General features: G+C 41.3%; 2 protein-coding genes across 3 annotated transcripts in view; one reads left to right on the top strand and one right to left on the bottom strand.

Moving 5' to 3' along the window:
- Window positions 1-10202, top strand: part of AQP11 (aquaporin 11) — a 35286-nt gene extending 25084 nt beyond the window's left edge. Inside the window, exon 3 of the mRNA XM_032295923.1 lies at window positions 10094-10202. Coding sequence (XP_032151814.1) covers window positions 10094-10152 — 59 coding nt within the window. The 3' untranslated portion in view covers window positions 10153-10202. The remainder of the gene's footprint in view (window positions 1-10093) is intronic.
- Window positions 1617-26464, bottom strand: CLNS1A (chloride nucleotide-sensitive channel 1A). Of its 2 annotated transcripts, XM_032295924.1 has the most exons (7): window positions 26239-26463; window positions 18008-18144; window positions 14167-14268; window positions 13099-13206; window positions 10559-10732; window positions 5017-5106; window positions 1621-2167 (listed from the first exon to the last, which is right to left on the bottom strand). In XM_032295924.1, the coding sequence occupies exons 1-6, from the start codon at window positions 26361-26363 to the stop codon at window positions 5039-5041; spliced, it is 714 nt and encodes a 237-aa protein (XP_032151815.1). In that variant the 5' UTR covers window positions 26364-26463; the 3' UTR covers window positions 1621-2167; window positions 5017-5038. The 2 variants fall into 2 exon arrangements, with proteins under 2 accessions (XP_032151816.1, XP_032151815.1); XM_032295925.1 differs by lacking the exon at window positions 10559-10732 and having other exon boundaries at window positions 1617-2167; window positions 26239-26464.
- Between the last annotated feature and the right edge of the window lie 914 nt (window positions 26465-27378).

Here is a 27378-nt window from a genome sequence, read left to right as displayed (position 1 = left end):
AATTACAAATGTATTCCTTTTTAAAGGAATAGAATTTCTAATATTAGCCTGTGAGAATATCCTGACTGCAGAATGGGCAAACTTCTAGAATAGAATTATAGATGTTGCTCAGATGGGTAGCAGAGAAACTTGGGAAGCTCTTGTACTGGCCACTGAAATGTTAACATTGAAAACCCTGCAGTAGTAGGGAGTGTACATGGTTTCTGCTGCTGGTAGATGGTAAGACTGTATGATGTGGTTTTTTTTTTTTTTTTTTTTTGAGACGGAGTCTCGTTATGTTGCCAGGCTGGAGTGCAGTGGCACCATCTCGGCTCGCTGCAACCTCTGACTCCCTGGTTTAAGCGATTCTCCTGTCTCAGCCTCCTGAGTAGCTGGGACTACAGGCACGCGCCACCATGCCCAGCTAATTTTTGTATTTTTAGTAGAGACAGGGTCGCACCATGTTGGCCAGAGTGGTCTCAATTTCTTGACCTCGTGATCTGCCTGCCTTGGCCTCCCAAAGTGCTGGGATTATAGGCATGAGCCACCACACCCGGCCTTGCTGTATGACATTTTAAAGCACAGGCTCAAAAATCAGTTTACTATTTACATGACTTTAAGCAAGTTATTTCACCTCTATAACTCAGCTTCCTCAACCATGAAGTGGGATAAAAGTATATCTCATAGGGCAATTAAGAATATTATAATACATGCCTGTAATCCCAGCACTTTGGGAGGCCGAGGCGGGTGGATCACGAGGTCAAGAGATCGAGACCATCCTGGTCAACATGGTGAAAACCCGTCTCTACCAAAAATACAAAAAAAATTAGCTGGGCATGGTGGCGCATGCCTGTAGTCCCAGCTGCTCAGGAGGCTGAGGCAGGAGAATTGCCTGAACCCAGGAGGCGGAGGTTGCGGTGAGCCGAGATCGCGCCATTGCACTCCAGCCTGGGTAACAAGAGCAAAACTCTTTCTCAAAAAAAAGTAAAAAAAAAAAAAAGAATATTATAATACATAATAAAGAACTCAGGACAGTGGCTGGTACAGAGAAGGTCTCAGTAATTTTGTTTCCATTTCCAAGTGGCTCTTTAACTTGCCTATTGTTAACAGACTCAATTTCTGAGAGTCTGGTTAGAAAAAGGAAAATTAGGTTTTTTTTCAGTCTACTTGCAAGATGAGGGAAACCAAGTGACAGTGCTGAAATGAACAATGGGCTGAGTGGTACCAAACTTCAGTTTAGTCACTAGTTAGCCAAGTGGTTCTGGTAATAAGGTTAGCTTATATAACCTTATTTTTAAGGCCACATAATGGTATCAAAAGTCCAAGTATAAAACAGTAATTACAAATCAGCCTTATAATACCCAGGTATCTTGAAAACTAAAAATTGAGAGTTGATAAATATAAGAAATTACTCCTAATCCAAGAGGAAGTAGCAGAAATCCCCTGAATATGTTAAATCTTTGTCTTACTAAATACTTGCCAGAAGCTCTAACTATATATTTTCTTATTAATTTCATGTTCATGTTCTCAACAAGTAAACAAAAGTAAAAGCAACAAAATTCTCACATTCCCCAGCATTATTTCTTAAAAATCATTTTTCATTAATGGCTTTAGTCAAGAATAAGAGAGCACAGCAATATAGAAAACCTAGGTTTATTTGTTAAGCTATTACAAAAACAAAACAATTACCATTTGGGGTACTTTGAGGACTTCATCCCAGACTCACTTGTTCTGTTACAGAAACTAACCTAAAAGGATGGAAATTACAGGATATAACCTAAGAGGTTATAACAGAGCAGACTGGTAAAACATGGCGAAAGGAGCTCTCTCTTTCCCACCCAGTCTACCTACACCACGCTCCTGTGCATTTTCACCACACAGATAGACCTGCTAGTTTACAGAAGATGGATACAGTGAAAGCAGGAATTATAGGCCTACTCAGAGGGTACCCAGACACAGAAAGTTTTGGGGTAAGTAATAAACTATAAATATCCTCTTGGTTAAGTTAATTCATCAAGTTAATAAAGGTCATATTATCTATCTTCTGCTGGTGACAACTTGTCTCAGTATAGTCTGTCTCAAGAAAGAACTGGTTCAGGTTGGGTTTTGGAAAAGGAAAAAGACTTTCATCAACTTCGCTCCAGAGTGGAAGAGGCACCAAGTTCTCTCCTACAGTTAGGAGCAGAATCTGAAAAACACAAGGTTCACAGTGTTTACAACAGTAATAAATTTACAACATTCAATAAATAGGTATTATTTATTGAATGCCTAGTCAAAAGCACCAGAGGACTTAAATACATTATATCTCAGCCTCTGCAACAACCCTGCAAGACAGTTATTCTCCTCCCCATTTTACAGATGGAGGAAGTGAGGATTAAATAAGTTATATGCCTTATCCAAAGGTATACACAAGTGTATGGTAGAGTTATGAGTCCACCATTCACTGCCGTCTCCACCCAACCTCATTCTTTGAGAAATTCTAGTTCCATTATCCTGAAATTATTAATGGTTGCATAAATTACTCTATTATTATTTCTTTTTTGAGACAGAGTTTCACTCTGTTGCCCGGGCTAGAGTGCAATGGTGCGATCTCACCTCACCACAACCTCTGCCTCCTGGATTCAAGCAATTCTCCTGCCTCAGCCTCCCAAGTAGCTGGGATTACAGGCATGTGCCACCACGACTGGCTAATTTTTATATTTTTAATAGAGACGGGGTTTCTCTATGTTGGTCAAGCTACTCTGGAACTCCCAACCTCAGGTAATCTGCCATCCTCAGCTTCCCAAAGTGCTGGGATTATAGGCCTGAGCCACTGTGCCCAGCTACTCTATTTATTCCTTGTTCATTCTTTAAAGGTATGTACAATTTTAAATGAGTAAAAATTTACACGGCCGGGTGCAGTGGCTCATGCTTGTAATCTCAGCACTTTGGAAGGCCGAGGCAGGCAGATCACCTGAGGTTAGGAGTTAAAGACCAGCCTGGCCAATGGTGAAACCCGTCTCTACTAAAAATACAAAATTAGGGCCAGGCCTGGTGACAAAGCAAGACTCCATCTCAAAGAAAAAAAAATAATAATAATAAAATAATCTCTCTCTGCCTCTGAGCTCTAGGATAAAATTAACAGAAAACAAAGCTCATTAAAAAGTTTCTGGCTATTTCACCATTAAAAAGACTCTTAAGAATTCTTGCCAAGGACTACAGTAACATCCCATTTGCTTAACTGTTTGTGACATACCAAATGAGTTTCTCATGATTCTGATTAATAACAGAGTGGCCGATGTTCTCTAAACAGTCTATTCTTCAAAAAGAAATATGTAAAGGCCCAAAAAATCTACTTTTTAATTTCAATAAAAGTTACTAAACAAGTATCACTGAACTGAAAAAATTAATATGCTATAATGTGATGAGAAATAAGGAAAAAAGACCTAAGTTGGTACCAAAAGATTTCCCATGAAGTAGAACAGTAAAGTTACTGACAATTGGAACTGAGAACTGAAAATCAAAGTTAACAGAGCTCCAGTGACATGAACAAATGATTTTAACAGAGAAGACATTACTGATTTTAGACTGTATGGCTACCACTGACATAAGTAAATGTGGAAATTAAAATTAAGTATTTAGGGGAAGATATAAATCATAGAACTCTAAGAGGTTATTTTCTGACAGTTTCATCAGCAGGACATGAGAAGAAAGCAGAGGTCCAATATCACAATCCATGATTAAAATAAGAAGAGATATTTTTGTTTTTGTTTGAGATGGAGTTTCACTCTTGTTGCGCAGACTGGAGTGCAATGGCACGATCTGGACTCACTGCAACCTCTACCTCCTGAGTTCAAGGGATTTTCCTGCCTCACCCTCTCTAGTCGCTGGGATTATAAGCACCTGCCACCACGCCAAGCTAATTTTTTTGTATTTTTAGTAGAGACAGGGTTTCAACATTTAGCCAGGCTGGTCTCAAACTCCTGATCTGATGTGATCCACCCACCTCAGCCTCCCAAAGCGCGGGGATTACAGGTGTGAGCCACAACACCTATCTAAGAAGTAATGTTACACAGTTTTCACAATGGTAGTAACTTGGAAGCTAACTGGAACTTTAAAAGGCTGATTTCTGAAACAAAATAGAACAGGTATAAAGGAATTAAAACTTGTAACTGGAGAGAAGCCAATGATTACAGAACTAGGTTCAGAACTAAAATCTGTACCAGAAGAAAACAGAAGGAATTCTGAAATACTTATCATTGCAGAGAATAACAAGGGATCTCCTAACTTAACTGGATGACTGACAGTGGTGGCAGAGTCAAGTCAAATATATAAATCTTGCTGTGCTACTACTATATGCTTTAATCAAATAAAAGGAGGATAGCAAGAGCAGCTCAAAGACCGGAGGATAGCCAGTATTCAAGAAAACAATGCTATAAGGTAGGAGGAAGTTGTAGTGGGGAAACAGGGACGACAATTTAACAACAGCTTATAAAGGACTACTACAACTACTAGTCCTAGCTCTGTCTGATATGAATATGACCTTCAGTTATTATTTAACACATAGTTGAAATACTTAGGCTGGCAAAAGACAATATATTTCTCAGAATAATGAAGTAGCAAATAAACTGTCAGGGACATCATCTAAAAACCCTGAGATTTAAAAGAAAAACAATTTTTTTAAAGAAGGAAAAAGAAATAGGCCGGATGCAGTGGCTCACACCTATAATCCCAGTACTCTGGGATGCCCAGGAGGGAGAATCATTTGAGGACAGGAGTTTGAGATCAGCCTGGGCAACACAGTGAGACCTTGACTCTCTATGAAAAAATTTTAAAATAAGCTGAGTGTGGCAGCACGTGCCTATAGTCCCAGCTACTTGGGAGGGTGAGGCAAGTGGACTGCTTGAGTTCAAGGCTGCAGTGAGCTAGGATCATGCCATTGCACCCTAGCCTTGGTGAAATAGCAAGTCCCTGTCTCAAAAAAGAAAAAAAAAGTAGAAAGTAATCATTTCACATGATTTTCACGTTCAGTGACAAGGAAGAAAATGAACTACTTACCTTAAACCTGCATATATCATTTTCAGTGATCAACATCTGCATCCTCAAACTGTCCAGCAACTGTTGGTGTGGTATCTACCTCCATACCATCTAAACCAAAAAATAAATTACTGAACAATACCCTATGAACACTTCAGACAGGTAGATTCAACTTATAACTTCTACCAGAAGGAAGCTAGTGCCCTCTGCTGGTAAGAGATGCTTTTTTTCCTCTTTTTTTGAAAAGAGAAGTCTCAAGGGGCAAACTGAGAAAGAAAATGCTACCTAGGGATTTAGGCCATATCAAAATCAGTCTATAACATTTACTGTGTAAATTTTCAACCTCAATACTAAAACAACTCTATGTAGGAACTTTCAAATACAGTATCAATTGTTCACTCTTTACAGACCTGTTCTTGACTGTTAGGCTTTTTTTTTCTTTTAAGGTATACAGCCCTATCCACACAAAGCTTACAACATAATTCAGGTGAAAAGACAAAAATCAGTACAGCAAGCTTTTTGCTTATTTCCCTGTTTTTGTCATCTCATTAAATAAAAGGTATGGAGGGAACAAGAAAAAAAAGAAGCCCTCATATGGTATGGCTGTCCCCCTACCCAAATCTCATTTTGTATTTTTACATGTTACGGGGGGGAACCAGTGGGAGAAACTGAATTATGGGGGCAGGTCTTTCCCATGCTGTTCTCATGATAATGAGTAAGTTTCACAAGATCTGATGATTACTATAAGGGGGAGTTTTCCTGCAAAAGCTCTTTTTGCTTGTTGCCATGCATGTAAGATGTGACTTGCTCCTCCTTGCCTTCCACCATGATTTTGAGGTCTCCACAGCCACTTGGAGCTGTGTAAGTCCAATGAAACCTCTTTCTTTTGTTAATTGCCCAGTCTGGGGTATATCTTTATCAGCAGGGTGAAAACAGACTAATACAAGCCCCACGAAAAGTTGTTTTGGCCGGGCACAGTGGCTCACACCTGTAATCCCAGCACTTTGGGAGGCTGAGGCGGGTGCATCACCCAACTTCAGGAGTTCGAGACCCACCTGGCCTAAATGGCGAAACTCCTGTCTCTACTAAAAATACAAAAAAAGTAGCTGGGAGTGATGGTGGGCACTTGTAATCACAGCTACTCAGGAGGCTGAGGCAGGAGAATCACTTGAACCAGGAAGGCGGAGGTTGCACTGATCTGAGATCGCACCACTCCACTTCAGCATGAGCAACAAGAGTGAAACTCCGTCTCAAAAAAAGAAAAAAAAAAGTGTGTACAGTTGTTTTCTCCACTTCCCCACCTCCCATTCACCCCTCAACTCTTTGGCCCACCACAAAGTATCTTCTGCCCACAGCCCCAGAGCATCCTACCACCTGCAGATACAAACATAACACTTACTTTAATTAACTGTTCATCTTTCCACATAAAAAAATGCCATTTTTTCCAAATAGTCTTACTAAAAGGTGCCTCTCATCCGTTTAAACTAGAAACCCTTACACCAAGCCCCTGACTTCTGTTGCTTCTATCGCCTCAATCTCTCAAATCTGTCTTTTGATATTCACTGCCACTACCTAATTTAGGCCATCACCTCTTATCTAATTTAATATGTAAGTCACACAACAGGGTTTCTCTTTTTCTCTTCAGTATTTTTCTTCTCCAGTTTTTCAAATTACAACCACAGACATCTTCTGAAACACTAATCCAAGTCTTCAATGGCTTCCCACTAACCTGAGAGTTCCTCTAAGATGCTGCCCAGTTCACAATCCTACCTTTATCTGTTACCATAACTACCTTTCACACTGAACTACTTTCAGTTCCCCAAATCTGAAGTCTCTTGAACCTTTCTTGGCACATGACTAATCCCTTTACCTGCTTCTCCCCTCTCAGCCTCTTTACCTGGGTCATTTCTATACATCTTTCAGATCTTGACTTAAATGTCACTTAATTCTATAAGCTTAACACTTCCCCTGACTCTCCAGGCTGGAAAAAGGGCCCAGCTCTTACGATTCCACAGCTGCCCAAGCATCTCCTATATCTCAATGCTGTATCTCAATGTACTGTTAGCTTTTCTTCCACTAGAATGTCATTGATATGAAGTCAGTAACTTCATCTCTTGAGTACTACAGAATTATCGGTACCTGGTAAGTAGCTCAATAAATACCTCTTACATAAAGGAGAACATGAAGCGCTAAAATGCCATACTAACAGTGTTTCACTGGCAAAAACAATGACGTGGGTACTCAGGACTTCAGAGATGGAGACTGGCATAGGCTGAAGAATTTTTTATATATAGGCAACTCCAATGTGTTAATCAGGCTTATGAATAAAAGTCCAAAAATCTCAATTTAGCCAGAAGTATTTACAACCTTAAAATCATTTGCTATAAAGCATTAAGTAAGTGTCCACATGGCACTCCTTAGGCAATTACTGTAATAAAGGTAACACAGCCAGGCGCGGTGGCTCAAGCCTGTAATCCCAGCACTTTGGGAAGCCGAGGCGGGTGGATCACGAGGTCAAGAGATCGAGACCATCCTGGTCAACATGGTGAAACCCCGTCTCTACCAAAAATACAAAAAATTAGCTGGGCATGGTGGTGCGTGCCTGTAATCCCAGCTACTCAGGAGGCTGAGGCAGGAGAATTGCCTGAACCCAGGAGGCGGAGGTTGCGGTGAGCCGAGATCGCGCCATTGCACTCCAGCCTGGGTAACATGAGCGAAACTCCGTCTCAAAAAAAAAAATAAATAAAAAAATAAAAAAAATAAAGGTAACACAGGCTGGGCACAGTGGCTCACGCCTGTAATCTCAGCACTTTGGAGGCCGAGCTGGGTGGATCACCAGGTCAGGAATTTAAGACCAGCCTGGCCAAGATGGTGAAACCCTGCCTTTACTAAAAATACAAAAAGTAGGCTGGAGTAAAAAAAAAAAAAAAATATACAAAAAGTAGCTGGGCACGATAGCAGGTGCCTGTAATCCCAGCTACTTGGGAGGCTGAGGCAGCAGAATCGCTTGAACCCAGGGGAAAGAGGTTGCAGTGAGCCAAGACTGTACCACTGCACTCCAGCCTGGGCAACAGAGTAAGACTCCACCTCTAAAAAAAAAAAGGTAACATCTTGGCTGGGCATGGTGGCTCACACCTGTAATCCCAATACTTTGAGAAGCAGAGGTGGGTGGATCACCTGAGGTAAGAAGTTGGAGACCAGCCGGACCAATATGGTAAAACACCGTCTCTACTAAAAATACAAAAATGAGCCAGGCATGGTAGCGCATGCCTGTAATGCCAATTACTCAGGAGGCTGAGGCAGAAGAATCTCTTGAACCCAGGAGGTAGAGATTGAAGTAAGCCAAGATCATGCCACTGCACTCCAGCCTGGGAGACAGACTGAGACTCCGACTCAAATAAATAAATAAAAATGACAGAATCATGGCCAGACGCAGGGGCCCCCATGCCTGTAATCCCCAGCACTTTAGGAGGCTGAGTCAGGCAGATCACCTGAGGTCAGGAGTTTGAAACCAGCCTGGCCAACGTGGTGAAACCCCATTTCTATAAAAATAAACAAATTAGCTGGGCATGATGGCAGGTATCTGTTAATCCCAGTTACTTGGGAGGCTGAGGTGGGTGAATCACCTGAACCCGGGAGGCACAGGTTGCAGTGAGCCGAGATCACATCAATGCACTCCAGCCTGGATAACAGAGCAAAACTCTCCCAAAAAAATAATCAGTGTATATACACACACAAAAGGACACAAATAAAACTGAAACAATATGCAACAGAAAATTAATAGTAAATACCTCTCAGAATTATTTTTGATTTTTTTCTATCTCTTCTTTGCCTGAGCATACTTTCAAAATTTTTGACTAGGAATAGAAAATATTTTTGTAGATAGAACAAAAAAACACTAAAAAATTACGTAAGGGCCAGGTGCAGTGGCTGATGCCTATCATCCCAGTATTTTGGGAGGCTAAGGTGAGTGGATCACTTGAGGTCAGGCGTTTCAGACCAGGCTGGCTAACATGGCGAAACACCGTTTCTACTAAAAATACAAAAAATTAGCCATGCATGATGGGGCATTCCTGTAATCCCAGCTACTTGAACCCAGTAGGCAGAGGTTGGATTGAGCTGACATTGTGCCACTGCACTCCAGCCTGGGTGACAAAGCAAGGCTCTACCTCAAATAAACAACAAAAAATTACATAAGAGTATCTATTCTATGTAATTCTACATTTACTCCCTCTGTTATAAAGAATTATTCTAAGATTTCTCTTAGTGTTTTGGATTATGTCTCCCCAAGTCCTAACTTCCAATACCTCAGATACGATCTTATTTGGAGAGCTTTACAGAGTTAATCAAGTTCATGTGAGGTCATTAGAGTGGGACCTAATACAATGTGACTGGTGTCCTTATACGAAGGGTGTGATAAGGCCAGTCATGGTGGCTCACACCTGTAATCCCAGCACTTTGGGAGGCCGAGGAGGGCGGATCACCTGAAGTCAGGAGTTCAAGACCAGCCTGGCCAACATGGTGAAACCCCCTCTACTAAAAATATAAAAATTAGCTGGGCATGGTGGCAGATGCTTGTAATCCTAGCTACTCAGGAGACTGAGGCAGGAGAACTGCTTGAACCCAGGAGGCAGAGGTTGCAGTGAGCCAATATCGTGCCACTACACTCCAGCCTAGGCAACAAGAGCGAAACTCCACCCCAAAAAAAAAAAAAAAAACAAAACAGCATGATAATTAAATTTATGCATCAACTTGGCTAGGCAATGGTACCCAGACAGTTTGTCAAACATTATTCTAGATGTTTCTGAGGAGGTTGTTTTTTAGATGAGATTAGCCTTACTGGTGAATTCTGGGTGAAGCAGATTGTCCTTCATAGTCTGGTGGGTCTCGTTTAATCGGCTGGAGGCCTCAAAAGGAAAAAGATACACCTCCCCTAAGCAAGAAGAAATTCTGCCAGCAGAATTTCTGTGGCAGCAGAATGCAGCATCAACTCTTCCCTGGGTCTCCAGTCTGCAGGCCTACCCTACAGATTTTGGACTTGCCAGCCTTCAGTCATGTGGGTCAATTTCTTAAAATCTCTCTCTCTCCACTTTGGTGGGTGTGTGTATACCTGAAGAAATTCCTGAATCAACAGCTCTCAGAGATAAACTACCTTGAACTTCTAGCCTCCCAAACTATGAGACAATAAAATTCTACTGTTTGAGCCGCCCAGCCTGTATGATACTTTGTTATAATAGCCCTAGCAAGCTAATACAGAGATTCAACAGCAAAGTAATAGTGGATATCTCTCAGAATTATACTTGTTTTATTTTTTTCACTTCTACTTTGCCTGTGCATGTTAAAAATTTTTTTTTATGAACAAGGACTATTTTTCTAATGAGAAAAAAATCACTAAAAACAAATGACATAAGAATTCCCATACTATGTAATTCTGTATCTGCTACCTATATTACAGAGTCAATTCTGAGATTTCTCTTAGAGTTATTAAAAGAACTTCTATGACTATCCATAACTTAATGCCCAAGTGCCCATCTGACTGTTCACACTGAGAAAGCACACTCACCTTCATAATCTCTTATTGAATCTTCTGTCCTGACCCCAGCCATATTATACTGGCTGCTCACAGACTGAGAAAGCATTCCTTCTAATCTCTCCAATGTGGCTTGGCCTTCTGCTGTTAGATGAGATAATCCTTCTTCATAGGTGTAAAATGTAGGGATGTCCCCCTGTCCTTGTTCTAAACAAACAGAAAACTTCAAAGCTATTATACAACAATTAGAAAAAAACAAAATGGATAATACATCTGCTGCCAGGGTGGCCAACATGCTGAAACCCTGTCTCTAATAAAACTGCAAAAATTAGCTGGGCATGGTGATGCACGCCTATGGTCCCAGCTACTCAGGAGGCTGAGGTGGGAGAATCGCTTGTACCCGGTAGGGGGAGGTTGTAGTGAGCTGAGATTGCGCCACTGCACTCCAGCCTGATGACACAGCAAGACCTTGTCTGTGAGGTAGGGAGGAGGCATCTGCTGAAGATAATGTACAGTGAAAATAGGCTTCCAGGAAGATAGTTTTCAACACTTAAACACATATACAGGCTACTGCTGAAGGCAGAGATACAAAGAAAATGTCCCCACCCTCTAAGATTATCAAAAGAAATAATGAGCCAGTAAACAGCAATTCCCAAAGAATCCCATGTCCAGGGACTAGAAGGAAAAAAGCGTGTTCCTAAGGTCAGGGAGTCCTACATTATCCTGAGGTGGGAATTTTACAAGTGAGCACAACTTAATTTATATAATGAAGATGTTTTCCAATTAAAAAACATAATCCTAAATTTCTGCTTCATAGGTGCAACACCATAAAACAAACACAGTTCACTATTCAAGAATAAATGACTATTAAAAAAAAAAAAAAAATGCCCCTTTCTTAAAAAAAAAAAAAAATCAGGGCCAGGTGCAGTGGCTGATGTCTATAATCCCAGCACTTTGGGAGGCCGAGACGGGAGGACTGCTTGAGCCCAGGAGTTCAAGATCAGCCTGGGCAATATAGTGAGATCTCATCTCTCCAAAAAAACTTTTTTTTTTAATTAGCCGGGTGCAGTGGTGTGCACCTATAGTCTCAGTGAATCAGGAGGCTGGGGTGAGATAGTTTTAGCCTGGTAGCTCGAGGCTGCAGTGAGTGGTGATGGTGCCACTGCACTCCAGCCTGGGCAACAGAACTAGACTCTGTTTTTAAAAAAATCAGAAATTTTTGAAAATACAAAAAGGATAAAAATTTTTAAATCGGCCGGGCGCGGTGGCTCAAGCCTGTAATCCCAGCACTTTGGGAGGCCGAGGCGGGTGGATCACAAGGTCAAGAGATCGAGACCATCCTGGTCAACATGGTGAAACCCCGTCTCTACTAAAACTACAAAAAAAGAAAAAATTAGCTGGGCATGGTGGCGCGTGTCTGTAGTCCCAGCTACTCAGGAGGCTGAGGCAGGAGAATTGCCTGAACCCAGGAAACGGAGGTTGCGGTGAGCCGAGATCGCGCCATTGCACTCCAGCCTGGGCAACAAGAGCGAAACTCCGTCTCAAAAAAAAAAAAAAAAAAAAAAAAAAAATTTTAAATCATTCAAAAATCTCAGAAAGATAAAAATATATTTAGGTATGTGATGGAGAATCCCAGAAATATGTTTATCTCAGGCCAGGAAGTGGGTACATATGAAGGAAGCGGCTTTGGATACCCAGATTGGTGTGCATAAGACAAGCAGGGAAAAGAAAAGAGAACAGCAGGCACTTTACGCTATAAAGACTCTTTTCAGGCTAATGACTGCATTCTGGTCTGGAGAGGAAATGGAAAAGAGTTCTTAGATAAATGAAGAATGGTTCTGAGAAAAGAAAATAACTTTGGCAGTGAGCTGTTTGAAGAAACATGTTAAATAAAGATACAGGCCAGGTTGGCTCATGCCTGTAATCCCAGCATTCAGAAAGGCCAATACCAGAGGATTGTTTGAGCCCAGGAGTTGGAGACCAGCTTGGGCAATGTGGCAAAGCCCAGTCTCTATAAAAAATACACAAAAATTCGCCAGGCATGGTGGCGCAAGCCAGTAGTCCCACCTACTCAGGAGGCTGAGCTGAGAGAATCACTTAAGCCCAGGAGGCAGAGGTGCAGTGAGCAGAAATCACGCCATGGCACACCGGCCTGGACATCAGAGTGAGACCCTTTCTCAAAATAATAATAATAATAAAACGAAATAAATGTTCCAGGTTCTCAAGGTGTAGAGAGAGAAAGCTTGTTCTCTGGGGACAGCTGCTTCAGCTTAAAAGACTTTCCTGACTACCCACTTTCCTATCTACCATTTTCTTTCCTTCCATATACTCTACTTACCCATTCTTCCCCCTAACAATCTCTACTTTTTACCCTCAAAAATTTGTCTGTTGCAAAGGGCTTTGGCATAAAGTGTACTACCATCATGTCATTCACTTTTAATAATAATCTTACCATACTGTGTACTTTACAGACACATAAAAAACTATAATCCTCTACCCTTAATACAAATAAATGCCTAAAATCAAACACTAAACAAAAACAAAAAAAAAATTTTTAGATCCATTTTACTAACCATGTGCTTCCACATCATATTCTTCTCCATCGTAGTCATCTGAATCCTCATCCTCAGGATCTGGATGCAAGGCCTGGCATTCGCACATTGCAGTAAACATTGCCTCCACTGAAGAGGAAATTAAACTGTAACTCATCTTTTTTACAATGTAGAATATAATTTTATAATAAAAATAACCACTAGTGCAAATAAATTTAATGGGTACACAAGAGGCCACAGTATTTACAAAACCTGCCAAATTATAAGATCAATCTTTTTTTTCTTTTTTCTTTTTTTTTGGGGACGGAGTCTCACTGTCACCAGGCTGGATGGAGTACAGTGGCGTGATCTCAGCTTACTGCAACCTCTGCCTCCCAGATTCTCGAGATTCTCCTGCCTCAGCCTCCCGAGTAGCTGGGACTACAGGTGCACGCCACCACGCCCAGCTAATTTTGTATTTTTAGTAGAGACAAGGTTTCACAATGTTGGCCAGGATGGTCTCGATCTCCTGACCTCATGATCCAGCCACCTCAGCCTCCCAAAGTGCTGGGGTTACAGGCATGAGCTACCGTGCCCAGCTGTAAGATCAATCTTTAAAGCAGTTGAAGCAAAGGACAAAACATAAAATAATAAGAGTTCATTACAAGAGATTATTGCAATTTCTTCATGGCTCATGGGATTTTCCAAGAAAAAAGGGTCACAGTTGTGGTCACACTGGTATCAAGGTGAAGCCCCTCTCAGCTGACTAGGCTCTTTCCAGCCATCCTGAGATCTTCCACTTTAAAACTGCTGTGTCTCCAGCAGGTGAGATTCAGTCAACAGCACCAATAAGTAAAACTAACCAGAGTCCATTCACAAAATATACCCAGATAACAGAATGTCTACAATATTCTTACTACATTCACAACCTTTGATATTAATAGGTATTTTGTCCTCAATGACATTACCAATGCTAAAACGAAGAAAAAGCAACAGAATGGAGGTAATGGTGGTAAAGGTGGGAAAGGTGTGTGTGCGTGTGTGTGTGTGTGTGTATCAGGAATACTTGGTATATGAAAGCAGAAGAATCAATACCCGTAGAACACTCACATGCTGATTTATCACTAGGCACAAATCTAAATTCAGTAATAGGTTCAGCATCATCGTCACTGTCTTCCTCTTCTTCATCAGCAACAGATTCTTTTGATTCTTCTAGAAAATAAAAATACCTTTTTAATGTCATTATTCGACTTTAAAAAAAACGAAGCATATTGATAAATCTGAATATTGCAATTCAATTTTTATTTCTAATTATGGTTGACACACACACACACACTCTGGTTAGATTAGTGACACACTGGGTAGAGAGAGATAGAGAGAGAGAGAGAAAGAGAGAGTGAGAGAGAGAGAGAGAGAGAGAGAGAGAGTGTGTGTGTGTGTGTGTGGAAGGATTCCTGATTTATCCAGTAAGCATCCTAGAAAAGCCTTGCCTCGATCTCCTGACCTTGTGATCCATCTGCCTCGGCCTCCCAAAGTTCTGGGATTACAGGTGTGAGCCACTGCGCCTGGCTGCGAATGAATTTTTAAGGTTATTTTTAAGGTAATCTAATTTCATCAACAATGAGCTGACAGTCATCTTTTCTTTTTCTGAGACTGGTAATTGTTTTGTTGCCCAAACTGGACAACCTCACCCTTTCAGACTCAAGCGATCCTCCCACCTCAGTCTACTAAGCAGCCAGGACTACAGGCACTTGCAACGACGCCCTGCTAATTTTTTTTTTTTTTTTGAAAAAAAAAAAAAAAAAATTTTTGAGATGGGGTCTTACTATGTTGCCCAGGCTGGTCTCAAACTCCTGGGCTCAAGTGATCCTCCTGTCTTGGCCTTTCAAACTGCTGGGATTATGGCCAGGTGCGATGGCTCATACCTGTAATCCCACAATTTTGGGAGGCTGAAGCAAGTGGATCACAAGGTCAGGAGTTCGAGACCACCCTGGCCAACATGGCGACACCCCGTCTCTACCGAAAATACAAAAAGTAGCTGGGCATGGTGGCACGCACCTGGAATCCCAATTGCTCAGGAGGCTGAGGCAGGAGAATCATTTGAACCCAGGAGGTGGAGGTTGCAGCTGAGATTGCACCATTGCACTGGGTGAGAGGGCAAGACTCCGTCTCAAAAAAAAAAAAAAATGCTAGAATTACAGATGTGAGCCACTGTGCCTGGCACTGATGGTCACTTTTAAAGAGACTTATGGAGGTATGCCAAAGAGAAAAAAAAAATCTTGGAGCTTGGAGAATCAGAATGCAAAGAACAATGCTGAGAAAATATGATTTAAGCATATGTAATTATGAGAGGAATTCAAGATAAAAAGAACTGGAGAATTAGTGAAATAAATGTGACCCAGGAAGACACTAAAAACTAACAGGAAATCCTGCATATCTTACTAAGAAATTAATCATAATCACATCAATTACAAGCAAATAATCATACTGATTCTGTATGATTATAAAGCACATATTTAAAACACACACCCTAAAACCTACTGAACTGCTTTTTCCTAGTTTAGGACTTACAGCATTTGCATTTAAACAAGCTTCCCACATATTTCGAATGTGTATCCATTAGTCTTGAGTTTGGGAACCAGAGACTAATATACTCCCTCAACTTTTTGTATAAAATTCAGGCTCAGAGAGATGCAAATGATTTGCCTAGCAAGTTAACGACAGAGTTTTCTTTCCTTTTTTTTTTTTTTTTTTTTTTTTGACTGACAAGAGTCTTGCTCTGTCACCAAGGCTGGAGTGCAGTGGCACAATCTCAGCTTACTGCAACCTCCACCTCCTGGGTTCAAGCAATTCTCATGTCTCAGCCTCCCAAATAGCTGGTATCATAGGTGCCCGCCACCATACCCAGCTAATTTTTGTGTTTTTAGTAGAGACAGGGTCTCTCCATGTTGGCCAGGCTGGTCTCAAACTCCTGACCTCAGGTGATTCACCTGCCTCAGCCTTCCAAAGTGGTAGGATTACAGGCGTGAGCCACTGCACCTGGCCTAATGACACTTTTCTTATTCAATGTGCTTTTGCCCTTCAGCTAGTATTATTTAAACCCTATTTCCTAGCCTTTCTCTTGACATGTACCTTTCCCAGCTCCAATGCCCAACACTATTTAGGGGCATTTCACACCAGCATTTGGAGTTGACTGACAAGAGTATCTCTAAGGTGTTGCATTTCTACAAATGAATGAATGCTTTAAACTAAACATGGCACATAATATTCTTAGTTATAAAATCATAGCTGCATTTACTTAGATGGAGAGTAAATTTTGTGCCTAATGCCTTATTAGGAAGTCTTACTACACCCCTAGGTTAACAGCCTTTTACTTTTCCTCAACCTCTTCTTCAAACTTCACTAGATGTGTATGCCTTTGAACCTTTTCCAATGGCAAGAATTTGAAATCTTATAACAAAAATATTTTCAGATAGCTGAATCAATTGTTACCACTTAATGAGTTGGCTTGCCAAAAGTCCTGAAAATTACTAAATTGTGTCACAACTGAACATAAATGATCATTTTATATCTGAAACCATTTTAAAAGAGCAATAGCCTTACAGGCAAACTGATGGGATTGTCTCTTATACACTACTTCAAAGAAAAGCAACCCATTATTTTAAATATGAACCTCTCCACTAGATTTCTATGAGTCTTTGCAGTTATCTCAAAGCAAAACTTGGGAATTTTTATATACTACAGTTTCTCAACCTTGGCACTACTGACATTTGGATGGATAATTCTTTGTTGTAGGGGACCATCCTGCACATGGTAGAATGTTTAGTATAATAAATACATCCTTGGCATCTAACTACTAGATGCCAATAATACCCTTCCTCTTTCAACCAAATGTCACTGCCAAATGTGGGGGAATGGTGAGGTCAGTGGAGACTCATGGAAAATATATCCCTCCTACACCCACTGAGAACTACTATTGTAACAAAACAAAACAGCTGTATCTTAAATTCTGAGAAACACAGGGTCTACTGAACCAAGCCTCTAAGGGTGTCTTTAAAAAGAGAAAGACAGCCAGGCACAGTGGCTCACACATGTAATCCCAGCACTTTGGGAGGCAGAGGCAGGAGGATCACCTGAGGTCAGGAGTTTGAGACTAGTCTGACCAACATGTTGAAACCCCCATCTCTACTAAAAATACAGAAATTAGCCAGGTGTGGTGGCATGCACCTGTAGTTCCAGCTGCTTGGGAGGCTAAGGCAGGAGAATCACTTGAAACCAGGAGGCGGAAGATGCAGTGAGCCAAGATCACATCACTGCACTCCAGCCTGGACAACACAGTGAGATTCCGACTCAAAAAAAAAAAGAGAAAGACAGAATAAACAGTTAAACTTCAAAGGAAAAGTTAAAAATACAAATCCATAATAAATGCAGAATTCTAAGTGTAAATATATATAGATATACAAGAATGTCCATTATGAAAACTTCAAGTGTCCAAGATGCTGTGCTGAAATTTTGCTTCATAAACTATTATCCAAAATGAGTCAATGACTTCAGTGTTACATCACTGATTATTATTGAAGACTTCTGTTTTTTGTTTTTTTTTTGAGATGAAGTCTTGCTGGGCCGCCCAGGCTGGGGTCAGTGGCTTGATCTCGGCTCAGTGCAACCTCCTCCTCCCAGGTTCAATTGATTCTCCTGCCTCAGCCTCCCAAGTAGCTAGGACTACAGGTGCATGCCACCATGCCTGACTAATTTTTTGCATTTTTAGTAGAGACGGGGTTTCACTGTGTTAGCCAGGATGGACCTTTTAACCTCGTGATCCACCTGCCTCGGCCTGCCAAAATTCTGGGATTACAGGCATGAGCCACTGTGCCGGCCCCAAAGACTGTTTTAATTTTAAAATATAATTTGCTATCAAAGGAAGCATTAGATTAAATTACACCATACATACCTTCAAATTTGGCATTCACCATAACATACAAGTGCTCTCCTAGACAGTCACTTCTGTCCCTTGACAATGCATGTAAGCTAATCGTGGGGTATTCCAGTGAGAATCCTAATCCGGAGCTATCTAACCAAGACAGGCGGCTGAAAAACATGTTTTAAGTAGATTATTTTTATAAATTAAATCCTGAAGTAATACCACAAAGTATATAAAATTTGGATACCTTTATGCATATAAATAAATTCAAGCTTACTTTTTTAGAAATGTTCATAAAATAAGAAAATTCAGTAGTGGGAATTTAATTTACTTTAAGATCAATTCTGTTATGGTCTCTTTACCTCTAGCTATAAATTAAAACAAACTTGAAATTCCATTTTCCTCAGTCACATGTATGTTTCTATGACTTTCATGCTTACTCTTTTTTGGTGTGTCTTCAAGCATCCTCTTTGCTTTTGCAAATCCTTCCCTCTTCCATAAGGCCTCCCTTCAACTACTCCAGTCTATAATAATCTCTTATTTTTTCTGAATTGCAAATTATAGCACTTAACTCTGTGGTAATGAGTGTTATATGTGCCCTTTCGGAATGTGAGCGACTTGACAGCAGAACTGGTCACATTCCGTTATTTAACATTCTTCAAAACCATTAGCAAAGAGCTCAGCAGGTAAATATGCAATAAATCCTTGGTAATCATTCATTTCTCCATGAATCCTATATTAAATGACATACATATGAAATGGCTGTAATCACACTCACCGCAAGTCAGGAAATAATTATTAACTTGAGAGACAGTCTCCCTAAAGCCTTTCATTTATGCAACAACTTTAAGAGAAGGCCACAGAAATGCTAGGTCTCGTTTTCCCTCAAGTGCAGTCAAATGCAAATATTTTACCGGTGTAACAAAGAAAACATATCACCAAAATCCGTATGTTGAGCTTTCGGTAGAGGCTAGCTAGCTTTCTGATAATACTTCACCCATCTGGAGCTGTACCACTTAGCAGGAAAGAAAAAATCCTGAAGAAGCCACACACACAAAAAATGTGAATGCAATATAGTGGTTGCTTAGGGATAGAAGGAAATAGGGAATGTCTGCAATGGGTAACAGTTTCTTTTTTAGATAAAGAAAATATTCTAAAATGGTGTTAATTATACAACTCTGTAAGACTAAAAACTACTGAATTGTATGTTTAAATGGTTAAACTGTATGCTATATGAATTATTTTAAAAAGTTAATGAAGTGGCCAGGCGCAGTGGCTCACGCCTGTAATCCCCACATTTTGGAAGGCCGAGGCAGGCAGATCATGAGGTCAGGAGTTCAAGACTAGCCTGGCCAACATGTCAAAACCCCATCTCCACTAAAAATATAAAAACTAGCTGGGTATGGTGACACGTTCCTATAATTCCAGCTACTTGGAAGGTTAAGGCAAGGGAACAGCTTGAACTGGGACCCAGGAGGCAGAGATTGCAGTGAGCCGAAATCACTCCAGCCTGGGCTACAGAGCCCATCTCAAAAAAAAAAAAAAAAAAAGGTAATGAAGTAAGATCCATGTATCATTCCATATTCTATACAATTTTAACAAGCCTGGCTGTCTAATTTCCAAAGAAGCAAACACAAAAGTACAACAGGAGAACCTCAGCAGGACTGCCTTGGGCAGGAACAATGACAGTGTGACAGTCTGAATCACTCACGTTCACTGGAAGCGGAGGATGAGCTTTACACCTCAGTTCCCCTAAAGGAAATCAATGCCTAACCACACACTATGAGTATTAAACACATGACCCTCAGTTACTAAGAGCATTACACCAAAAGCAAAGGCAGATTATTAAATTATGGTGATAACTGTAAAACTCTGTAAATATACTAAAATTTACTTAATTGTATACTTTAAAAAACCAAAAGATTCTGTAGCATAGGGTAAGAGAAAAACTAAAAATAAAAAAATTTTAAAATTTTAAAGCAAAAAATAGCCAGGCGTGGTAGTGCACGCCTGTAATCCCAACTACTCAGGAGGCTGAATTAGGAAAATTGCTTGAACCCAGGAGGCAGAGGTTGCGGTGAGCTGAGATAGTGCCATTGCACTCCAGCCTGGGCAACAAGAGCAAAACTCCGTCTCCAAAAAAAATAATAATAATAAAGCAAAAGCAGGAATATATGCACTGTCACATGGAAAGATTTCCATCCAACATGCTTATTAAGAAAAAAAAATCTAGGAAGCTTAAAAGTGATAAATCTTTGTTTTCGTCTTTTTGAGATGAAGTCTCATTCTGTCACCCAGGCTGGAGTGTGGTGGCGTGATCTTGGCTCACTCCAACCTCCACCTCCAGGGTTCAAGCAATTCTCCTGCTTCAGCCTCCCAAGTAGCTGGGATTACAGGTACATGACAGCACACCTCGCTAATTTTTGTATTTTAAGTAGAGATGAGGTTTCACCATGATGGCCAGGATGGTCTCAAACTCCTAACCTCAGGTGATCAACCGCCTCAGCCTTCCAAAGTGCTGGTATTACAGGGGTTAGCCACCGCACCTGGCCTAAAAGTGATAAATCTTAAAAGAGCTAAAAGTAATAAAAGCTCTAGAAATTGTTTTCCATAACAACTCATTCCCACTGCTTCCAAAGAAACACTGTATTATGTAATGAGGTTATGTATTATTGTATACATCTTTCCTGTCCACTGCTTTCCTTTTAATGTGGAGATGAAATAGTGTTCAAGTATCACAAGTCCCCTACAAAAGCTGTATTATTTTAAAGCAAATAGACTGCTCTTTTCTGACCTCAAAACTTTTCTGCCAATATCTCAATTCAGAAGGAACATTCCAAATTTGGGCGTCTAAAATAATTTCAAATAAACAGAGCCATAAAACTTGAATGACTCAATGAGGACATGGAAAAACTGAAACCTAAACATAGAATCAGTGCCTATCAAATTATGGCCTTTACTTTTCAATAAGGCCGGACGCAGTGTCTCATGCCTGTAATACCAGCACTTTGGGAGGCTGAGGCGGGTAGATCACCTGAGGTCAGGAGTTCGACATGGTGAAACCCTGTCTCTACTAAAAATACAAAATTAGCTGGGTGTGATGGCTTACGCCTGTTATCCCAGCTACTCCAAAGGCTGAGGCAGGATAATCACTGGAACCTGGGAGGCAGAGGTTGCAGTGAGCCAAGATCTCGTCATTGCACTCCAGCCTGGGCAAAAAGAGAGAAATTCCGATCAAAAAAAAAAAAAAAGCCATAATAATAACTCTGTAGTTCCTTACCAGCACAGACAGAATACAAATGCTCCTCTGCATAGCATTTGCTATGGTGCTCTTGTAATCTTTTACATGAACTGGGATTATGCATTCTACAGGACAGAAGCCAAGTTCCACACTTAAAAACACTTACTCTAATCATTAAATTTTTTTTAAATAAAAAAAAAAAAGAAACCCCTAGGTTTCTGTATTTTACTTTTTCAAATTTACACATGCAAATCATATATTAATATTCACAGATATTTTCAAATGGGAAAACAACTTGTTTTTTCCAACAGTATGTTACTATGTTAAAAAGATTTGACAGTATAGGCCAGGCATGGACACTTTGGGAGGCCAAGGTGGATGGATCAATCACCTGAGGTCTGGAATTCACGACCAGCCTGCCAACATGGCGAAACCTGTCTCTACTAAAAATACAAAAATTAGCTGGGCATGGTGGCAGGCACCTGTAATCCCAGCTACTCAGGAGGCTGAGGCAGGAGAGAATCACTCAAACTCAGGAAGCGGAGGTTGCAGTTAAGTGAGACCACGCCACTGCACTCCAGCCTTGGACAACAAAGCAAGACTCCATCTCAAAAAAAATTAAAGAAAAAGGAGATTTGATGGTACATTCATTTAATCTAGCAATTTTAATTTAAACAAATACCTATTAACAACAAATTAAATCCTACTGCACGTCAATTCTTTGTTGTACCACCAGGTTTTCTAGCAGAGGCCACAATGAAATAGGCCAGACATGTGGCCATTAAAGTTTGCTGGGATGAGTTTGGAAAAAATCTACTGAAAGTATTCAAGTTCTAACTTTTAAGGTGCTGTAGAGAAACATAAACATTTCACTGTACCATCTAAAAATGTAACTGTTTTGTCTGATCATTGCATTCTGATGTTCATTTACTCTTTGTATATATTCTAGAATAAATCCTTTAAAAATATCTAATTAACCATACTCAGTGCCAAAGAAACCATGAGTTTCTTTGTAATCTGTAATCTCAGCTACTCCAGAGGTTAAGGCAGGAGAATCACTTAAACCTGGGAGGCAGAGGTTGCAGTGAGGCAAAGAAACCATGAGTTTCTTCGGAACTGGGTATATCTATTTTTAAAGGGAAGGACAAGAAAAATTAGAAAGCAAGTAAACATGTAGAAAAAATGTTTTGCTAAATTCAAATGCTTTTGTACAAGTATGGTCAGTATCCTTTACACCCAGCATGGGATGAAAAACAGGACAGGAAGTTAAGAGAGGTCTTAAATTTGGGTTAACTTAATTATTTGGTTTAAAATTAATTCTGGAATGAGATACAAAAACCCACATTATTTCTAAGTTTAAATTACCAAATTTTAATTTGATTACCTATTTTATTTTACCTGTTTTAAACTGTATATTTTAAATTATTTATGCCTCTGTTCTTCCTTATTTGGATAAAAATTCAACTTCCTATAAAAACTAAGCTCTGAAATAAGCTGGAGATTTTAAATCTTTAAACACAAATCTGAGAGACTAAAACCAAGTCCACTCAAAACCTAATCTGTTCTGTCCCTCTCTGCCTCAAACTAAAATAGTTTCACCAAAGCCTAAAGGCTATAAGCCGAACTCATAAACATGGCTCTCTCCTTCTCCAGCTTTGTTATCTCTGGACATTCTCCCTCATTCCCTCAGATGAAGAACTGCTGGACTGTGTGTGTGTATGAGTATTATATGTATATAGTATGTGTATGTGTTTACACTCTTTTTTTTGTATTTATGTTTCACAAATAAAAAAAAAATCTCTTGAAGAAACATAAGAGATTTGTTTGTGAAAAGCTGAAATAAAGAATTTTTAATTTTTTTTTTTTTTTTTTTTTAGACGGAGTTTCGCTCTTGTTACCCAGGCTGGAGTGCAATGGCGCGATCTCGGCTCACCGCAACCTCCGCCTCCTGGGTTCAGGCAATTCTCCTGCCTCAGCCTCCTGAGCAGCTGGGACTACAGTCACGCGCCACCATTCCCAGCTAATTTTTTGTATTTTTAGTAGAGACGGGGTTTCACCATGTTGACCAGGATGGTCTCGATCTCTTGACCTCGTGATCCACCCGCCTCGGCCTCCCAAAGTGCTGGGATTACAGGCTTGAGCCACCGCGCCCGGCCCCAGAATTTTTAATTTTTTTAAGAGATAAGGTCTCACTGTCACCCAGGCTGGAGTGCAGTGGCATGATCACAGCTCACGGAAGCCTCACCTTCCCAGGCTCAAGTAATCCTCCCACCTCACCACCCCCAGAGTAGCTGGGACTACAGGCACGCACCACCATAACTGGCTAATTTCTGCATTTTTTTGTATTCTTTGTAGAGACAGGGTTTTGCCATGCTGCCCAGGCTGGTCAAGAACTCTTGGGCTCAAGCTATCTGCTCACCTTGGCCTCTCAAAGTGCTGGGATTACAGGCATGAGTCACCTTGCCCAGCCTAAGAATTTTTTAAAAACAGATAAAAACTTGAAATGAGTTATACTTCCTTAATGTGAGAACTGTATTGTGGTTACACAAGAGAATGTCCCTTTTCTTCTAAGAAATGGAAAACAGGTCTGCAATTCTCAAATGGCTCAGAAAAAAAAAAAAGAGACATAAATGTGGCAAAACGTTAATTAATAAATCTTTGTGAAGGATGTATGGGCAGTAATAACACTTGCAACTTTTCTTTAGGTTTGAAATTTTTTTTTTTTTTTTTTGAGACAGAGTCTCGCTGTCAGCCAGGCAGAAGTACAACAGCATAATCTCGGCTCACTGCAACCTCTGCCTCCCGGGTTCAAGCGATTCTCCTGCCTCAGCCTCCCAACTAGCTGGGATTACAGGCACAAGCCACCACACCCTGCTAATTTTTGTATTTTTAGTAGAGATGGGGTTTCACCATGTTGGCCAGGCTGGTCTTGAACGCCTGTCCTCAGGTGATCCACCCCACCCTTCAGCCTCCCAAAGTGCTGGGATTTCAGGCATGAGCCACTGCATCTGGCCTTATGTTTGAAATTTTTGTGGGGTTTTTTTTGTTTGTTTGTTTTGTTTTTTTTTTAAGAGACGGGCTTTCACTGTGTTAGCCAGGATGCTCTCCATCTCCTGACATCGTAATCTGCCCGCCTCAGCCTCCCAAAGTGCTGGAATTACAGGCATGAGCCACTGCGCACAGCTAGGTTTGAAATTTTTCAAAATGCAAAAACAAATACAGGACTGTCCCTGAAAAGGAGTCATAATATTGAAAGAAGTGTCAATATACCTAAATGTCATGAATAAAAAAGGAATGCCTGGAACTAGGAATGTATTTGTGCTCCATCTTCCACCACTTACAAGAAACTGCTTTCCTCAATTATCAAAGATTTCCTTGTCAATACTCAATATAGGCGCTTCAGATTTTGTTTCTGACTGCTCCTTCCTACTTTCTCAAGTCCCTTCTTCTTCTGTGACCCACTTCTTAATATAGGTGTATCCCTAGGATTCTACACTTGGTCCTCTTCTCTTCTGAGATATCCAATCCATTTCCATAAGTATAAGATAATACTTTCTCTAACGACTTCCAAACATCTCTCTTTAATATCACTTTCCCAAGACACACTTTGTTTGTTTGTTTGTTTGTTTGAGACAGGGTCTCACTCTGTTATGCAGGCTGGACTGCAGGGGCACAATAACGCTCACGGCAGCCTCGACCTCCTGGGCTCAGGTGATTCTCCCACCTCAGTTTCCTGAGTAGCTACAACTACAGGCCGCCACCACGCCTGACTAATTTTTGTAGAGACTGAGTTTCACCATGTTGCCCCAGGCTGATCTCAAACTGCTGGGCTAGAGCGAACCACTCGCCTCAGCTTCCCAAAATGGTGGGATTACCGGTGTGACCCCCCACACCCGGCCCAAAACACAAAACACACTCATGTGTGCAACTACTCCACACATGTCCTGACCAAACTCATTATCTGCCTCTCATGTCAATCTTGCTTTTCCTCCCATCCTTATGTCTTACCTCAATGACTGGCCTGAAGCCTAAGCCTTGCTCAATGCCTAAATTTCCCTTTAAAGCAGCGGTTCTTTACAGTTTTTGTAGTCTGGATTCTCTGGGGGGCAGAATTTTGAACCCACGACCTTCACTTTCTGGTGTCACGCCTGTGAATATGTTATATTACATAGTAAAAGGGACTTCGCAAACGTAATTAAGGTTATCAGTTGACAGTAACATTGGTAGATTTTATCCTGGATTTTATAGGCGGTCCCAAAGTAATTACAAGAGCACTTAAAAGTAGAGAATTTTCTCTAACTGTAGACAAGTGATGGAGTAAAAGGGGAAGCAAAAGATATCTTAAGGACACACAATGTGTCATTACAGACTTCAAAATAAAGAGGACTACAAGTCAAGGAAACAGAGACCTCAGTTCTACAACCACAGTATTTACGGAGGATCTATCTGGCTGTGAAAATACAAAAGTGCTCCAGGTGGCCAAATAAAAGGACAATTCCTTCCAGGACCCCAAAACGGGAGACTAGTCCCTCTGCATATGACCCCTGTCTGTGTTGGGTGAAGAGGTGTTCCTCCTTAGTATACCTACAGAAGAAAATCTATATTGTGTAGTATCCAAACTTTCAAAGTCCTCCACAATCTGCTCTGAAACTACGTATCCCACAGAGGGGACCACTTCCTGCATCTGTTCATCCGAAAGACAGGCACACTTCAGACCCTAAAAACGAGACCGTGTGTGAAGGGCAACGCACGCGCCAGACCTCCCGTAAACAGGCGAGTTAAAAGCAAAAAGAAAAGCAGCACAATCCATGAGGGGAAATTATGGCCGGGGAAAACAGAGAATGGAAGACTCCGGAGGAGCGCTAGAAAAACCGAGTCTCCCACCCGCTACAGGTATCCCTGAGGCGTCCCGGGCACGCGCCTCCGCTCCCAGCAGCCCACTAGGCCGCCCCTCGCCTGGCCCCTTTGCACCGCCTGTGCCAGGGAGCAGGAGGCCGGCGCTGGGGACCAGGAACCCTACCTCTCAGCGATGTAAAGGGTACCGGTGCCAAGGCCCTTCCCGTTCAGCACAGCCTCGGTGTCTGGCTGCTGCCGCAGGAGCCCCTCCGCCGGCCCAGGCGGCGGGAAACTTTTGAGGAAGCTCATAGCAGCAGGGAATGCGGCAACACAGGCCCTGAAGGAGTTGGGACACAGCAATACTTGCACAGCACCGCCCGCCCCGGAAAAGGAAGTTACCCCGGAAGAACAACTTAGTCGGCCCCGGAACCTGAGCGCCATCGACCATAGAGATGAGACATTCTAGGAAAAACGTCGGAGATCGGCTAAGACCGAGTTGAGTTTGACCGCGGGACGCCCCTCCCCCTCTTCCTCGCCATTTCTGAGGTTCTGGGCTTCAAATAACCGAGAGTTCTGTGGGACTTTCTACCTCAAGGTTGTCACAGTGAAACCGCCATTGCAAAATTATAATTGAGACACTGAAAGCGACCTATCCAAATCCATGTTGTTTCTAACCTCCAAGCTGTCCTTGTGCATTCCTGGGCATACTTTGAGAGGAACTTAGTTTAAAGTTTAAAACAAATGATGACAGCCTTTTCCCAAAACAAATTTCCTTCTTGCCTGGGGACTGGACTGCCTTTGTAGGACTAACAAATTAGCTACAATATTTTAGAAATTATGGTTTAGATTAGAAATTACAGCTGGAGGCTACAAGATTCTGACCCTCCCTAAACTGCACCTAAGATCGGTGCTTGAGATACGTTGCAGCCCTTGCACCTGATGGATCAGCTGCCACCACCAGATGGATAAACTGGCTCATGTGACCTTATGGCCACCACCACCCCTTTTTTTTTATTTTTTTTTAAACGAAGTTTCACTCGCTTGCCCGGGCTGGAGTGCAATGGCATGGCATAATCTCTACTCATTGCAACCTCCACCTCCTGGATTCAAGCGATTCTTCTGCCTCAGCCTCCCGAGTAGCTGGGATTACAGGCGGCCACCACCATGCCTGGCTAATTTTTTGTATTTTTAGTAGAGATGGAGTTTCTCCATGTTGGCCAGCCTGGTCTCAAACTCTTGAGCTTCAGGTGATCCACCCGCCTTGGCCTCCCAAAGTTCTGGGGTTACAGGCATGAGCCACAGTGCCCAGCCAGCTCTATGAGTT

This window comes from Sapajus apella, unplaced genomic scaffold, assembly GCF_009761245.1.
Source record: "Sapajus apella isolate SASKATOON/1434 unplaced genomic scaffold, GSC_monkey_1.0 scaffold34, whole genome shotgun sequence".
Classification (NCBI taxonomy): Eukaryota; Metazoa; Chordata; class Mammalia; order Primates; family Cebidae; genus Sapajus; species Sapajus apella.
The sequence above is the reverse complement of the archived record's forward strand: the minus strand, read 5'-3'. Positions and strand labels throughout refer to the sequence as shown.

Bases quoted from the DNA above. Each gene is read 5' to 3' on its own strand.
- CLNS1A (XM_032295924.1), bottom strand. From the start codon at position 26,363: ATGAGCTTCCTCAAAAGTTTCCCGCCGCCTGGGCCGGCGGAGGGGCTC. The intron at 13,207-14,166 runs GTGAGTGTTCTA...TTTCCTCTTCAG, and splicing joins GCCTAGTGATAAATCAGCAT to TGGAGGCAATGTTTACTGCA. The intron at 5,107-10,558 runs GTGAGTGTGCTT...TTTTTGGTTTAG, and splicing joins TTCAATAAGAGATTATGAAG to ATGGTATGGAGGTAGATACC.